At 35.1% G+C, this 13,668-nt stretch overlaps 1 protein-coding gene across 1 annotated transcript in view; it reads left to right on the plus strand.

The window, feature by feature from the left end:
* LOC145563879 (U3 small nucleolar RNA-associated protein 21 homolog) overlaps window positions 1-12,286 on the plus strand; it is a 28,784-nt gene extending 16,498 nt beyond the window's left edge. The window contains exons 10-18 of the mRNA XM_081624285.1: window positions 3,094-3,136; window positions 4,005-4,144; window positions 6,128-6,340; window positions 7,702-7,786; window positions 7,897-8,191; window positions 9,727-9,985; window positions 10,121-10,340; window positions 10,929-11,146; window positions 11,827-12,286. Of these exons, the coding sequence (XP_081480411.1) occupies window positions 3,094-3,136; window positions 4,005-4,144; window positions 6,128-6,340; window positions 7,702-7,786; window positions 7,897-8,191; window positions 9,727-9,985; window positions 10,121-10,340; window positions 10,929-11,146; window positions 11,827-11,976 (1,623 nt within the window). The 3' untranslated portion in view covers window positions 11,977-12,286. The remainder of the gene's footprint in view (window positions 1-3,093; window positions 3,137-4,004; window positions 4,145-6,127; window positions 6,341-7,701; window positions 7,787-7,896; window positions 8,192-9,726; window positions 9,986-10,120; window positions 10,341-10,928; window positions 11,147-11,826) is intronic.
* Window positions 12,287-13,668: the final 1,382 nt, after the last annotated feature.

The following is a 13,668-nucleotide window of genomic DNA, read 5'->3' on the forward strand; positions in this document are numbered from 1 at the left end:
TAATTAACAATAACAGTGACTGTAGCAAGCCATTGAAGATCTTGCCAAGGGCAATGTTTAGGGAGTTTAATATGTATATAGCCTTTCATCATAAAAAATGGGTTTCTGGGAGAGACCCTCAAATACAATAGATATAAAAGTAGATTTTTGAAAGATGATTGGTAGCAATTGGGCATTTCATGATGATCTATAATATTATTAAAACTCTAAGAGACAACATGCTACCGCCACGTGTCACGTTCCTTCAATGTGATTTGGCGCCACATGAATATTATGTGTCACCTTATATGTCATCACTTATTACCCTAAAACTCTTCATATGTGTAACCTTTGAATTTAATTTTCCAATAGAATGTAACTTTTAAGTAAGGAAATTTTGACTTTTGCTACCACTAAAATACACCATTTTGATTTTTACTATCCATCTAAAAATTTATTTTATTTTACTACCACACAAAACCCAAAAATATGGATTTTGCTACCACTGAACCACTTTCTGTTAATATTTCCGTCTGTGGGGCCCACTTAGTTCATTCCTTCTATTTTGTCCTCAATCCCCACGAGTCCAGTCATAAACCCCCAATTACAGCAGCCTCCCCATCCAAAACCCAGCTCTTCCGGCAGCCCCTCCCATTCTCCGGCAGCCCCCCATCCCTTAACAGCATCCACCTCCAAAATTCAATAATCATATTTCAATTAAACTAACAAATTACTTTGAAAATAAAGCACATCAACTCATCAATTGAACACTTGTAGATTACACACACACACACAAAAAAAAGAAAAAAACTATATATATATATATATATATATATATATATATATATATATATATATATATATATATATATATATATATATATATATATATATATATATATAAATCAAGAACAAATTCAATCAACAAGATATATTTCATAATAAAGCTTCACAACGTCATGAATCAATTTTAATAAAAAAAATAATCCAAATGTAAATCCTAAAATCCATAACTAAAATATTCCTCAATTTGTTGTTGACCTTATTCCATCCCTCCTTACTGTCATTCAACGTTGATGCTTTTCTTGAAGAAGCTCTTCAATTCTTGGGCTCTTGTCTTGACCTGCTGCTCAAATCCACCCATATTTGAAAATTGAACAAGATCTATAATTTGACGGCAAGTAGTAGTGGTGTGAATGATGTCAATTAAGTAAAAGAGGAGAGAGAGAAATGGGTTTTAAAGGGAGTGGAGTTTAGGGATAACCCACTTGGAATAAGATCTCGAAAGTCGATTTTGTAAAGGTGACAACAATTAATTTCCCTTTCTTTGCACATGAAATTAAATCGCAAATCGGTAGAAGTACTTAACTGAGGTTTCGGGAAAGGGGAGGGGTTTTGGGGAAGGGGTGGTGGTGGGGGTGGGGCTGCCGGGGAGAGGTGGGGTTTCTAATGGGGCTGCTGTAAATGGGTGAGGTTGTGAGGGTTTATGACTAAGCTTTGTGGAGAGAGAAGGAGAAATTGGATGGAAGTAATTAAAGTGGACCCACTAACGGAAATAGTAACGGAAACTGTTAAATGGTAGCAAAACCTATATTTTTTGGTTTTGGGTGGTAGTAAAATAAAATAAAAATTTAGATGGGTAGCAAAAATCAAAATGGTGCATTTTAGTGGTAGCAAAAATCAAAATTTCCTTTAAGTAATTGCACAATAATTTACAATTTAATTTGTAAGACATTAATCACACAATAGTGGTTGTTGATTCCTTGGATGCTAATTTTCTAGATTTAATACCAGTGAAGCAATTATACAAAGTAATATTTAAATAAGTTGTTATTTTATCATGTGAAGTGAAGTGAATAAAAACTAGCACCCATTAATCTTAAATTTATTATTATATCTTTTATTCACCGATAAATATTGTTGAACATTAACCTTATAAATTTAATTTTGATTAAATTTTACAAATTTATAGTAATTCGGGGCATTGCCAGTTGTTATTATATGATTTGATGCTATGGATATGTACATTTGCTAAACACTATGAGCCTGTTATCACATTCCATTTTTTTGATGGTTAGAATGTGTGGGCGATAATTGTTTCTTTGTAGCTAGAGAACAACCCTTGGATGGTGATTTTGAGGGTGCCTGGTTGGCACAAATGTGAGTAAATGAGCACGAATTTGTGTTAAATTAACACTAGGGACAGATCAAAAGATTAATTCCTTGCTGACTCTAGTGTTAATGAATTTTCAAGCTAGCTGGGAAGGCTTTTCATTGTCAATACTTCATACCCTTGCAAAGAGACTGATAGGTGTTTGCTTTGGTATCTTGTTGCATACCTATCATACTTCAAGAAGATATGAATTTTGTCTTGTTCTAGGATCAACAAGAAAGAGTGCTTAACATGCGTGAGTGCATGACTCTAAATACAATGCAAAATAGGTGGCTTTTAACACTTATTTAACATAACATGTAATCTCCTGCCCCTCTCTGCAGTTGTACATCTTGTAGAAATTGGTTAGTGGGACCCACCATGATGTCTTATAGGGGAGTCGGGCAAAAGTGGGAGTAGTTTTTAGTGTTTTTGATAAAAGTAGGTGGTAAAATACAATAAAAAAAAAAACTTGAGGTGGTATTGTACAAAATGACAACAATAGATGGTGGTATTTTTCAAATTATCCTATTTTTTATGTTCTATAGTAGCTTTTGTGTAATGCAAGTTTTATTTACTCAAGTAATTTGGAAGTCTACTAATCGTATCCCGAATCCTCAATTCTAGAATGTCTGACCCTCGGATCCATACCCAAGTTCAACATCCAAAGTTCATTTCCTTCAAATTTAAAGATTTTGTTTTGAGGCTGCCCCAGTTATTCTCCATGATAAACAAATTTCGTTTGTCATGGAGTAAAACAGCAACCCTTGTAGCAGTTACTTGACCGCAAAATTACACTTTTGTCCCCGTGATAAACAAGTTTTGTTTATCACGGCGATAAACTTGTATTTTCTCTTTTATTTTTGGTTTAATTATTGATCTTGATTATCTGCTTGCATCTGATATATAATGTATATTGCGTTCACCTTGTCACTTCATTGTTCTTTGTACTGTCTTGGTAGGAGGAAGATATAAAGCTGAAGCCTGTTATTGCATTTGATTGTGGTAAGTTGCTCTCTCTCTCTCTCTCTCTCTCTTACTCATTCTCTATCTTGTACAAAAATCAATACATGTATCTCTTTTCATGTCCAACTTACTATAGAGATCAGTGAAGATGGGATAAATTCTATTTTCTAATGTTTTTTCACTAATTGCCCCCTTATTACTTTCTGCCCTCATCAGGCTACAGGTTTCTGATGGTAGTAAAATATGATTAAAGGCTTAAAGCTAGTATACGAGAAATGTAAAAGGTTGCAACTAATAAAATCCGAGGAACTAAATAGATCTTGCTTTCTGTTATTTATTAATTAAAGTTGTTTATGTAGAAGCTTGCTGCTCTTCAAATCTCAAATGTGTTAGTAAGATACATTGTTCCATGCCCCTTGTCTTTTAATTGATGAAGAATCTTGTTTGCTAATTTTGCTTGGTTTGAGTCTTTATAATTACTGGGTACAAGGAACTGGTTTAAGTCTATAAATGCTGGGTTCAAGGAATTGCTTGTGGATGAATCCTTTTTTGACAAATGACTAATACAGTATATAATAATTTGGCAAAATATGATTAATTTGTTCAATTTTAGACAAACTTTTTGGTGCAACTACTGTGTGATTGTCAAAAAATTACTCCAGGTAGTTTTAAAATCATTACTTTACGCAACTAGTTACTTTATTTGTATTTGGACCACAGAGTATGTTTGAGTATATGAGTTTTGATATTTGTTAATTGTCATAGTGTTTTATATCTTTTGTTTATCTACTGGTGTATCTGAAGATTCTGAACTCCCCATGCTTTTATAATCGTGGTGCCCACACTAGCTTGTTTGTATTACTGCTATGTTCATATTGTTATTCATATTGCTAAAACCACTGTTCAGCTGAAATTAGGGAGCGTGATTGGTGCAATGTGGTTACTTGTCATGTGGATACAGCTGAGGCATATGTGTGGAGACTGCAGAATTTTGTGCTTGGAGAGCACATATTGAATCCTTCAGAAGAAAATCGTACTCCAGTTAAGGTATTGAGATTGTGCTCCCCTCATCTCTCTCTCTCTCTCTCACGCACACACACACACACGCGCGCGCACGCGCACGCACAATCACAATCACATCACAATGAAAAGTGGTTTAAAAAACAAGAGGGTAAATAAATCCAGTGATGTTGAATCTTGGACCATATCACTATGAGTTTACTCTCTGTGTTTTTTTTTTTTTTTTATAGATGCGTCACTTGCTACTTTTTTCGTTTTTGTTTTTTGGGATTTGAATATTTTTTTTTTTTTTTTGAACTTTTATTATTTTTTTTATTCACTTACATATTTGGTAACTTCATACCATTTCTCTGTCTTCCCTAAAGCCCCACTCAAAATATTTTATTATTTTTCTTTCTTTCATTGTCCTTAAAAAAATAATTGCTCTCTCACATACTATCTCTTTTATGGTCCCTATTCATTTTCCCACTTGCATAATATAATATTAGAACAAGTCAACTCCAAAAAATTTGTGTAAATGCAAGTGATGCATTTTTTTTAATTTAGGAAAAATACACGTTAATAATCCCAAATTAGCCCGATTTACTTTAAATAATCCCAACTTTTGATTATTCTGCAATAATCCTAACTTTCAACTCCGTTTTCCTCCAACAATCTCAAACCGGTCAACAAAAGTCAACAACCTATTATTGTAGGTTACTTGACACGTGTTGATACATGAGTGGTTCAAAAATAAATAAAAAACAAAAAAAAAAAAAAAGAAAAAAAATACATTAAAAAACAGAAAAAATAAATCAAAACTCCCTAACCACCAGCCACCAACGGTGGCCTTCTCCCCACCCAACCAACTACCAGTCGCCAGCCATCGATTTTCGCCGCCGAACCACCTCAAACACCGGAAATCGCCCCCCCACCCTAACCCCACCTCAGAAACCGCCATCACCCTTCACAACACCGCTACTGTACTAATTCCCTCCCCAACGCAACCCCCTAAATGGACCTCCTTCCTTCCCACACCTCCAACATCGACGCCCCCTCCCTTCCCACACCACCGAAATCGGTCGTTCCTCCCTTCCCTCAACCCAAAAGCCTTTTCCCTTCCCTCAACTCTGAAATTGACCTTCTCCCTTCCCCACCTTAGCTTCGAAATCTGTCCCAAGCTCCCAACGTTGCTTACAGTTTCGGGGCTAAGTTAATCGGGGTGGAGATGTCAGAAATTGGTGGTGGGCGTCGGAAAACGAAAATTTGGGTCGGAAATTGGGCTGGGTTAGGGAGGGCGTGGCCATCGGCGGTGGTCATGGCAGGCTTGGGGTTTGATTTTTTTTTTTTTTTTCTTTTTTAAAAAACTTTTAACCCTTCTCCAGGTTACCGGTAATCAGGATTGAAGAAAGAAAACGCAGGTGAAAGTTGGGATTATTTAAGTAAATTGGGCAAAGTTGAGATTGTTAAAGTGTATTTTTCCTTTTATTTATTACTTTATTTTGTTTTAAATCTTGCAACACACTTTTGGGTGTCATTGACCTTCTTCAATTAATATGGAAAGTTTGACAAAAGTTGATGAGCGAGTAATTGTTGAATTATTTTTATTTTATTTATTTAATTTTTTTTTTTGCTTTTTTTTTTTTTTTTTTTTTGGGGGGGGGGGGGGGGGGATTGTTTCAGTCATACTTGAAAAATTTGTGGATGTTTCTTTCATTTGTTGTATTTCCATGTGATGCTTGAAAGTCTTCTGTTGTTCCTGATGGAGACAAGGGTATTACAGAAAACTGAGAAGAGTTAGTTTTATCATATCATACACCTGTATAGAATGGCTTTGTGAATGGATTCTGCTATGAAAATACTGTTGTTATGGTATTTTATGAGCTGTGCTGAATTACCTGGATAAACTATGACGCTTTCTTCAGTTTTCTTAAAATATTTCTAATTTTCAACTAGCTCTTTGTCTTCCATCCTTTGCTATCTCGCTTGTTCTTTGGAAGTATCCTGTGACATTTTAACAATAATCTTCAGGCTTGCACTATCAGTGCATGTGGAAACTTTGCTGTTCTTGGGACAGCAGGTGGTTGGATTGAGCGATTTAATCTCCAGTCTGGGCTGAGCCGAGGTAGTTACTTGGATAAGTCTGAAAGAAGGAGCTGTGGCCATTATGGAGAAGTTGTTGGAGTAGCCTGTGATTCAACAAATACATTGATGATAAGTGCAGGATATCATGGTGATATAAAGGTATATATACTTCTTCAATTTTAGTTTTTTTAATAACTTCCAATAGGCACCAGATTATGCCGAAAAAGTACCTTTACCTGAAACTGATATGGCTGGTCCTATTTGATAAGTTTTGGTCATTCCTTGTTTGCAAAATTTTCCTTTCTAAAAAACTGAAGAACTTTTTACAGTGGATGGCTGGATGGCTTTGCATGATATTAACAATCATATTTCTTTGGTAGAGTTTTTCTATGAACGCATACATCTATGCCTGATTTATTCCTTATATTGTGCACTGGTTTTGTTATCTTAGCTGTTTCTAAGCTTCCAATACTAGGCGTTCACCCATGTTCTGGCCTTGTAATAAAGTTAACATCATCTTCTTATCTCTCTAAGTTAAATTTTGCTGAACTTTCTCCTCTTTTTGTGAGCTGAGAGGGGGAGGGGCAGGGGTGTTGGGAGTGGGTTTGTGAGACAGTTTCCACTCAAAACAAAAAAAAAAAAAAGTTCGTTTTGAATTTAGAATCTGGATACAATTGTTATAGAGGGGCCAGGGATGATCATCATGTTTATGAATGGCTAGCCTTTAAACCCCATGTGATGCATGGGGCTAAATCTATGGAGAATAAGAATATAAAATTATGTTTGGCTTAAGGTATTCTTTTTCCTGGCTGTACTGGTTACATGATGTATGGATCTAATTTAAAGCGATATATGGCCAAAATTTATTAATTATAATTTAATCCCGGATATGGCCAAAGTTATGCTCTCTTCAATCCTATTTCTTCTTCTTATTTAGAATCAGGAAGTAAATAAGGAAATAAAATCTTTACGAGAGAGACAAATATATAATAGTGACTAAATTTTACATTAAATAATCTCACTTTTCAAAACAAAAAAATTAAGAAAGAAAAAAGACAAGGTAATTAATGTGGCAATTGGGAAAAAGAATGATGATTAATGTCGAGAGATAGGTGGTGTATGTTTTGATGTGGAGCAATAGTGAATGAACTAATAAGAATAAACAAAGAACACCAAGATTTATGTGGTTCGGTCTACTCCTTTAGCAGGGAATTCGAGAGCTTTTTATCTCTATAATGGAGAAAACAGAGGAACATACAAGGAATCCTAATAATTAAACGGCTTAAAGATGTAAGGGTGTCAACAATATGATCATTCAATGGTATAATTTGTGCTAACAATATAATCATTCAATGGTTCCCTGCGAACATATTTGTCATACTTCACATCACTTTTCATATTTGTGTTGGCAATTGATATGCGGAAAGATTTTCTTCATCAATGATACGTATGTCATTTTCTTGCTTTCTACTGTGATGATTTGGGTTCTGCATAAATTTTCCTAAAGGATTGTGTTGCAGGTATGGAATTTCAGGGGACGTGAGCTGAACTCCAGATGGGAAGTGGGATGTCCCGTGGTGAAGATAGTTTATCATAGACCCAATGGTAAGTGTACATTTGTTTCTTTTAGTTAATTATACCAACTGTTATTTTTTGTCTTTCATTCCTCTACGTATGTTCCATTGAATTTGATTGCAGCATTCCAATTCTTTCAGGGTTGTTAGCTACTGTTGCTGATGATCTAGTGATCCGTATATATGATGTTGTGACTCTAAGTATGGTCCGGAAATTTGAAGGCCATAATGACCGTGTCACTGATTTGTGCTTTAGTGAGGATGGGAAATGGCTTTTATCGTCTAGCATGGATGGAACACTTAGAATTTGGGATGTTATTCTAGCTAGACAAATAGACGCAGTTCAGGTTGATGTGGCTATCACTGCACTGTCTTTGTCACCCAATATGGATGTTCTAGCAACTACTCATGTTGATCAAAATGGAGTCTACCTATGGTAAGAGGAGATGGCTTCCTTTTAGATGTCCACATATGAAACTAACTGTGAAGAATTATGACCTTGCTACACTATTCATTGATTTACTAGGCTTGTTTGATCAGCTTCTGATATTGACTTAGAAATAACTAAATTATTAAGGCTTGATTAGTAAATTATAGAGTATGTGATTTACTAGGTCGACAAGAGAGTGGGGATGATTACTAATCCACCATATCATCACCACCATACACCACACCACCCACCAGTTGCCCCACTTGTACCCCACCCTTACCACCGAAACAACTTGAAACCCCAATTGCACCCACCACACCTCCAATGAGATCCCAAAACCCACTTCTTACTCAACCGAAACCCCAGTAGATATCCCAAAACCCACCATCCCACCCACCACACACCAACCAGAAATAATGAGATCATTGTCTTGCATCTTGAATTCGAACATTTTCTGTCAAAAATTAGCCCTAATTTTTTCCCCACTTTGATATTTTAGATGTAAAACTCAAAGTTTAATTTGATTGAAATTAAACACCAAAAAAACTCTTATGAGAATTGTCGAAAATAGCTGGAGCGTGAATTTCTGGGGACAAACGACCACAGCTGGTGACTGCGTCAATGTGAGTTGACAGTGCAGGACAACTGGGTTCTAGCACAGTGAGAAGGATGGTTTCAAGTGGGAGGTAAATCAAACACCACAAAGAGTTGCAGGTTAGGGTACGGTGCAATTGAAATTTGCCATGGCTGCTGTCCATATGAGATTTGCAGGTTAGGGGGGGGGGGGGGGGGGATGTGGAGGTGGTGGTGGTGGTGGTTGTGAGGGTTAAGAAAATATGTTGGTGGTGGTGTGGTGGTTGTGAGAAAAAAGTGAAGAGAGAGAAAAGTGGTGGTGGTGGCTGGGAAGGAGGAAAGAAAGAACGTGTATCAAGGTTTTAAAATTTTAATGAAGGATGAATTAAGTTAGGTTATAACATTTGATTAAATTTGTTAATTGAATCAACATAAGGGTATGTTGATAATTTCATTTAAAAATTTACTAAAGAAAGGAAAGTTTTATTATTGCATGTAATGTGTAGTTTCCATATATAGTATATGTTGCAAGTAAAAAGAAATGGAGGTAGTATGACCAATAAGCTGCTTCAATTAGCTTTAATTTCCTCTACCAATTGAAAAGCCAATTACCTATCATTTATTTAGGTTATCTGACAAAGTTAAAAGCTTCTAGTATATGTTGCAAATAAAAAGAAACGGAGGTAGTATGACCAATGTGCTGCCCCACTTGTTTCTCCATTTTTTTCTCAACCAATTGAAAATCCATTTACCAATCATTTAGTTTGGTTATTTGATAAAGTTAAAAGCTAAAAGCCAAATTCAGTCTAGAAGCTTCTTAAAAACATTTGCGAAAAAAGGTCTATGGGAATGCAAGGTCTACTAAGAACATTGTGGAAAGCAGGGGATGTTATTGTACAGTTTGCATTAATAATTGCAGGTCATGGCCAATCATTTGTTTTGGTGACATTTTTCTATGTGTGTTACAGGGTGAATCATGCAATGTTCACAGGTTCATCTAGTATTGATTCTTATGCTAGTGGGAATGACATTCGACATGTCAATTTGCCATCTGTTAGTGCAGCTGAGGGAAATAAAGTGACTGATTTTGAGAAAAGAAATACCGACTATTTACATGTTAAAGAGACTGGCATAATGCAATTCGACCAGAAAATTCCTGATTTGATTACACTTTCGCTCTTGCCTAAGACCCAGTGGCAAAGCCTGATCAATCTGGACATTATAAAGGTTTGTTTTCTCCCTTCTGATTAACACTACTAATAAATATTTCTGGAAATACTTAAAGAGATGTTGATTTGTCATGATGCTTATTATATGATTACTTAGTATCTTATGCTAATGTAAATCATTTGCGATTTCCAGGTTCGAAATAAGCCGATTGAACCTCCTAAGAAGCCTGAAAAAGCACCATTCTTTTTACCTTCAGTTCCATCTCTTTCAGGAGACATAATGTTTAAGCCTAGTGAGGAGACAAACGAAGAGTTGAAGGATGGAGATGCTGAGCAAAATTCTGATTATATGACTAATTTACTAGCATCGCCATTTTTGCAAGTGCTTCAGTCTGCAGTAGAATCCAAAAATTGTAAGTTTATACTTTTAATTGGCCTATGGCAGTACAAAGGTTGCTTTTATACCTCTGAGGAAGAGGAAACTATCATTGAAGTACACCCTTAAAATATTTTATCTTCTATAACTGCTCTTTCCAAATACAAAGAAATTGTACAGTACTGTTTTCACCCAAGATTTAGCAATTAACGCCTTCATATGATGCATGAATCCAGCTTCAAGTTGTCGATAAAAGTGAAGTTTTTAATGCATTGATGGCCACTTCCAGGCATTTTGTTTCTTTTTTTGGTCTAAGTTGATTGTTGTGCCTGTATACAACCACCCCTCTCTCAGGCTAAAAAGCTGAGATGGGAAGTAAAAAAGATAGTTACTCAGAAAATAAAAATATACGAAGTATAAAAGGGGATCTTGTGCAATTTTATTCCTGGTCTAACAAGGAAACTAAAAATTCATTCGAGCCATCTAGCTATTTTGCTAAATGTCTTTCATGACATGCAGAGTATATCTAGATATGTAGTTACATAACTATGTGAGTGTGCTTGGGTAGAATCAAATTATTAATATCCTTGGAGGACTTTGACGTCTAATCAGGATATTCTTGCAGTTTCAGCATTCACCGATTATATTAAAGGTCTTTCTCCATCTTCTTTGGATATGGAGCTTCGGATGATTCAAATTATAGATGATGATGATGAGTTCTCAGGGCTCAGTAAAAGACCAGAATTGCTCTCACTTGACATGCTTTTGGATTACTTCATTCACGAAATATCTTGCAGAAACAACTTTGAGTTTGTGCAGGCTGTTGTGAGATTGTTTCTAAAGGTTGGTTCCTGTCTTGGCTGATTTTATTTATCCTTGCATCTTGTGTTTTATACTGTTATTTATGAGGACAGTATGTGTGGTTCCTTAGGAACTAGCACTTCTAATGTCCCAGCAATTTATTGGCGACGTAGTGTGTAGTAACGGCCATGATCACTTCAGTTTTTGTCCTCCAGCTGATTATGTTGATTTAGCTTAATTTTGCTGAAAGTTGTTTAAAGAGGCTGAGAACAGAGCCAAAGTATCACCCTTCTCCTCCCACACACACGTTTAAGCAATATATTGACGTAGTTTGGAGCACATAGCCATGATCATTTTGTTGTCCTCAGATAATTAATGTTGAATTTAACTTATTTCTTATGACAGTAAACCTATTTTTGCTGATGGATATAGCCAAACCATCCCCCACACCCCCATACCCACAATTTTTTATTTTAAATTTTCTTACAAAATAAAAAAGAGAAAAGTATATATTTATGGCAACATTGTTTGATATTCTAGTTTGTTTTGAATGAAGAAGCTAAATTTTTTGGTTTACAGGGAAATCCATTAGAAAACCTTAAAATAGTAGCAACACTTGAATATGTTTGTTTCAGTTTTCTTTTCATCTATAGTGGTTGGAGATAAAAAGGCTTTGTTGATGTAGATTTGTTTTGAAAGTTTTCATGAAATTTTCTTTGCAGATTCATGGGGAAACAGTGAGATGTCAATCACAACTACAGGAGAAAGCACAAAAGCTATTAGAAACTCAGTGTGCAGTGTGGCAGCGAGTAGATAAATTGTTTCAGAATGCTCGATGTATGGTTGCATTCCTTAGCAATTCACAGTTTTGAGAATCAGGTTATTTTTCAGTCTACAATTTTGAGGCTAACCGAATTAGAGTATTTAGTTCTTCTGTGGTTTAAGGCTTGTGTTTAGGTGGAAGTCAACTGCCATAATATGTCCATAGAAGGGTGGCTATTTCATAGCAATCTCATTGTCTCGGAAACTCTTATTGTATTTGTAAGATATGACTGATAGAAATCTGCTTTGTAGTGGCAACAAGATGTATGTAAAAGCTAATCTGCGTTAGCAATTTTGAATATGCAAATTTTGTGCTATTATAATACTCCTAACGTTTTTAAATATTTGTTTTACTTTCTATTTCCGGCCGTTTTTAAATGCTTGCTCCATTTCCTCATTTGGAAAGTTTTTACATTATTTAATTCATTTCTCTCAACTAGTGTACCCAACATATTTTATCAATTTCATCTCTCCTCTAATTCTCTTAACTATTTTTGCTTTTTACAATTTTTTATTTTTTTACCAACCCTAATATCTCCATATTTTATTACTTTTTCTATTTTCTTCTAAAAGTTCGCACATGATGAAATGAAACGGAGGGAGTATGTTAGAAGCTCTCTAGTTGATTTGACTTTAGTTGAAGTGCCTTTTACCTCCTTACTCCCCCTTTTCCATCAACAATAAAGTCTTAATCTTAAAATGATTTAACGGCTATTTTAACAAATGACATTGGGTACTTTAAAAATTCACTAAATACCATCAAGGTTTTTAAAATTTACCAAATGCCACTGACAAACAATACAATAACACCTCGGTGCTATTAATTACATATGGATGTTAGTTCTCTATTAATGCAATTTTTATTTCACCAAATGCCACTACTTTGGAAAATTATTTCACCAAATGTCATTATTTTTTAAAATTCATACACAATAATAATTTATTTTAATGAATAAAAATAATACTTTTTTCTCGATTTTCGTGATGAATATTACTCGGGTAAAGTTTTGGGGTCATTTTTTCTCTTTATGGAAACAAATTAAGCTTTGGCAAAAAGCATCGTAAATGCTCCGTTACGGGTGTCGAGAAATTTCTCGATTAGCGTGTTGTCATTTTTTAACCATGAAAATTTATAGGGTAAAGTTTGGGGGTCATTTTGACCCTTTATGATTTCACATTAAGCTTGGAATTGACAAAAAAATTAATGTATATGCTCCGTTTCGCAATTATTCTGGCAAAAAAATTACGATCTCGACATACAAAACGGGACATATATGCTATTTAGTCAATTTAAAGCTTAATTTGAATCCATAGAGGATCTAAATGACCCCTAAACCTTGCCCAATCAATTTTTCATGATTAAAAAATAACGACACTCTAATCGAAATATTTTTTGACACACAAAACAGAGCATTTATGTTATTTTTTTTTGCTAATTTCGAGCTTAATTTGTACCCAAAAAGGTTTGAAAGAAAAATAATAAACAAAAGAGAGTTCAAAAGTGAGAAACCTTAAACATAAAAATACCAAGATTCAAAAGCAAGGTTGCATATCCCGTGGGCTTATATTGGGTCTTGAACTTTTATCCTTCCTTCTTCAACCTTTAGTCTAACCCCCCCTCCCCCGGTTACAATCCTTCAAGAGACTTCTTTGAGGTATACACGTACTTGTGAGAGGTTCGGCTAGAGCTACGTTCGGCCTGATTCCTAACGGATATGCAGGCAACCTCACAATGGGGTGTG

This window comes from Chenopodium album, chromosome 10, assembly GCF_948465745.1.
Source record: "Chenopodium album chromosome 10, dcCheAlbu1.1, whole genome shotgun sequence".
Lineage (NCBI taxonomy): Eukaryota > Viridiplantae > Streptophyta > Magnoliopsida > Caryophyllales > Amaranthaceae > Chenopodium > Chenopodium album.